The following is a 3,696-nucleotide window of genomic DNA, read 5'->3' as shown; positions in this document are numbered from 1 at the left end:
AATTGGTATCCGAGTTCGGAAGTGAAAACTCGGCTCGAAGTCCTCCATATAGTAGTGAAGGGGGAGAATTGTTGGGACGGTTTCTCTTCTATATGGAAAATGGTGATGGTAGGTGCTGGAGGTAGTCCCATATGAAAAGTTGAGAGGAAATCCATAGGTTTATAAGAGACAATGGTCTAACAACTCATTGACTTAAGCTTTTGAATTGCGGATAGGTCCGAATCCGAAGTATGCCTGTGAATTTTTCTTAACATATTGAATATATGTGGGGAAGGAATGTAAGGTCTATTGTCCCCCACGCGTGGCCCTTCTAGTCCACTTACAGGGTTGAAAGATAGATTGTAAGTGAGAGGGGGAGAGAGAGAGATGATTGGGAAATAGAGATGGTGGGTTGGTGCTGATGAATGCCATTCAAACCAGAAATAATCGAAAAGAACGGTCTAATAGGAGCCAGATAGATTCTGTTGATGGGGATGGATAAAAGGCAGAGAACCTCCCTGCAGCAAACAAATGTTATAAATAGGCCATTTCAGCTCCTCATAAGCCACCGTGACCGTGTCATAGCATTCCCTCATCGATACATATCACCCGGTCGATATAAGATATCACCATATACAATCCGGTATCAACATTAGTTATTATCATATTGCAGTTGTTCACTTTGTGTAATTCAAAACATTCAGCAAAATAGAAGGGCTCGTTTTGTGATTTTCTGCTGTGTGTGGAAGCTAGGAAGACAAGGAGAGTCCACCAAGCAATCGAGAAAGATGCCAAGGGACAGGGACAGGGAGCCGCTTGTCGTGGGGAGGGTGATCGGGGATGTGTTGGACCCCTTCACTAAGTCCATTTCTATGAGGGTTACCTTCGGTAACCGGGAGGTCGCCAATGGTTGCGAGCTCAAGCCCTCCCAAGTCGTCAACCAGCCTCGGGTTGACGTTGGTGGCAACGATCTCCGCACTTTCTATACCCTGGCAAGTTTCTTTGTGCTCTTTTCAGTTCTGGCACTACAGATTCGATAATTTGCATGGGTTTTTTCTAATAAAGTTTCCATTCACTTCATTCATCAATGTTAAGTCATGGTCGTTACTTAGTGCAGGTTATGGTAGACCCCGATGCACCGAGCCCAAGCGATCCCAATCTACGGGAATACCTGCATTGGTACGTCTCTTCTCTACTCACCAACTTTTCGGGTACTAGACCATACATATAACAGCCATTCAGAACCTGAACTTTATAACTACATGCAACTAGTAATGCTGGCGTTTTTTCGTCAAAATTCATAAAAGAGAAGGGAATATGCTACTAATCGTATTTAACCTTTTTATTTTAGGTGTTATTCACAGGTCAATATAAAATAAAAAATATCAATCATCCGACGAGCAGATGATACGAATATTGATTATTAGTCTCAGCCATCATACTAATAATTAGGACAAAATCGATTTTCTAATAAAGCAATTATATAAATATAAATTAAAAAAGAGAAACTTCACGAGGAGATAATAAAAATAAAAATAAAAAGGGGGAAAAATTGCTAATTAATAGTTCCCAGTTCCAACACGAGAAAGCACTGAATCCATCATTTCTTAGAGGTTCAGTTAGATTTTCCTAGATACGATGCCTAATTGTTGCGGGCTGACAAAGATTCTTAGGATAACTGTAAAGTAAGTCGGAATCGATTACTGATCAAAGCTGCTATGCTAGTACGTCGTTTTTGTCCCACAGTTGCTTTGGCACGATGTTTCAGTATGGGTCCTACTTAGTCTGATTATAACCTATTTGATTTTAGAGTTAAAGTAAAGTTAAGTTTTGATTTTAATTGGATTATAATGATTGTGTTGTTGAATTTTGAGAAAAAAATGTGAAAAAGTAATGAATAATTGAAAGAATTTAGTATTAAAAATTGAACTTAGTATAATAGAATTGTACGTAAATTTATGTATGAGACCCATCTGTTTGACTTTGAATAGTTAATTTTTGTTGTGTAGTGAGTAGAGTTAAAGTTAGAGTTAAAATCTTAAAATCAGATTGCGAAACCAAACGGAGTATAAGATGCGTTCTCTTAAAAGGGATCGGTCTTAATCTCTTACTACGAACATTTTTTCGATTTCTTTTCCATATGAAGTTCATGACATGCGAAAACATTCTTACGGTTTTACGACATTTCTTGAGCTTTCACTTTTTTTATTTAATTCATTTCTTCCAATTTATCCTTAAAATGTTGCTTACTTAAGAAAAACTCAACAAATAATATACGTCTTGAATTAACTCATGCATAATGGTCACGGATGCACATAATGTTCGTTAATTACAAGTTGGATACTCGCGCGGAACATATTTTTTACAAAAAGAATGCTGTGGGCCTAGCCATTGGATAGTAAAGGAGGAACATACGGTACAAGAACCTGCAAATACTGAGTTAATAGTTATTTTGATTTTGATTTTGATTTTGATTGTAGAAAATGACAAATGAGATGTAGTTATAAATTTGATTTGGGAAACGTATATTTTTGTTGCGTAGTGTGTTGAGTTAAAGTTAAAGTTAAAGTTAAAATCAAATTCTTTGAAAACAAACGGGGCATTCTGATCGAGAGTTTATCTTAGAATTCGGTATGGAAATATGGACTGCCATTCATTTCATTGACCCTTTAAGCTTGCTCATGGAGTACTCATGCTTTACGTACGTAGCACGTGATGCTCTTTGATGCCCATGCCCGATGTGAGAACTTATGTGTTATATATCGATATTATCCTTCCGCTGTCCCTTACTAGACTTATGGACATTCATTAATATAGTTGGGAGAAACGGGTTATCGAATCTTTTCCCATATAACGAACAACTTATATGCATACACATTCATCTATATATGTCCGATTCTATTTGTATGTGGTGCATATATATATATATATAATAAATATTTATGCGCGATGCGTACTAACTAGTATTGCACTCGTATTTCTACCCTTTCCAACAACTTATACAGGTTGGTAACTGATATTCCCGCGACAACAGGGGTAAACTTTGGTACGTATGTTTCGATTTATTACTGATATCAGCCTGCAATATCATAAAATCGGGTATTTCATGATACGAGCTTAGGTCATATGATAAAGCCCATTACTTATGATAATAGAATTTCATGCCAAAAAAAATATGGGCCGCGACGTACACGAACAAGAAGTTGTCATTTACAAGGACAAATTAATCAATCGATTGTCGTCTTTACGTGTCGTTCCTTTTGGATGCAAAGAAGTTTGATTTGACCGAGGGGAGAAGATGTGATATTCACTTAACGGTTCAGATGGAATTGCAGGGCAAGAAGTGGTGTGTTACGAAAGCCCAAGGCCAACGATGGGGATCCATCGATTCGTGTTCGTACTGTTCCGTCAGCTGGGAAGGCAGACTGTTTACGCGCCGGGGTGGCGCCAGAACTTCAATACCCGGGACTTCGCCGAGCTGTACAACCTCGGATTGCCCGTCGCCGCCGTTTACTTCAACTGCCAGCGGGAGAGCGGCTCTGGCGGACCGAGGAGACAATGACAAATTAGACAATATTTACTGTGTCACTTTCGCTGATCTTAATCATCAAATCAAATAATAAACAGAAACTATTATTATAATCGACACCACCAAAAGTCATATGTATCACACATATATATATATATATATATGAACAGGATGGACTTTGGTCGTTA

At 38.2% G+C, this 3,696-nt stretch overlaps 1 protein-coding gene across 3 annotated transcripts; it reads left to right on the top strand.

The window, feature by feature from the left end:
- The first annotated feature begins 336 nt into the window (after positions 1-336).
- Positions 337-3,696, top strand: LOC116193213 (protein HEADING DATE 3A). Of its 3 annotated transcripts, none has more exons than XM_031522018.1 (5): positions 337-622; positions 729-971; positions 1,097-1,158; positions 2,985-3,025; positions 3,303-3,696. In XM_031522018.1, the coding sequence occupies exons 2-5, from the start codon at positions 768-770 to the stop codon at positions 3,539-3,541; spliced, it is 546 nt and encodes a 181-aa protein (XP_031377878.1). In that variant the 5' UTR covers positions 337-622; positions 729-767; the 3' UTR covers positions 3,542-3,696. The 3 variants fall into 3 exon arrangements, with proteins under 3 accessions (XP_031377878.1, XP_031377877.1, XP_031377879.1); XM_031522017.1 differs by having other exon boundaries at positions 339-622; positions 733-971; XM_031522019.1 differs by having other exon boundaries at positions 352-622; positions 733-971; positions 3,315-3,696.

This window comes from Punica granatum, chromosome 1, assembly GCF_007655135.1.
Source record: "Punica granatum isolate Tunisia-2019 chromosome 1, ASM765513v2, whole genome shotgun sequence".
In the NCBI taxonomy this organism is placed as follows: Eukaryota; Viridiplantae; Streptophyta; class Magnoliopsida; order Myrtales; family Lythraceae; genus Punica; species Punica granatum.
Note: the sequence above shows the minus strand (reverse complement) of the source record. Positions and strands in the feature narration are given on the sequence as shown.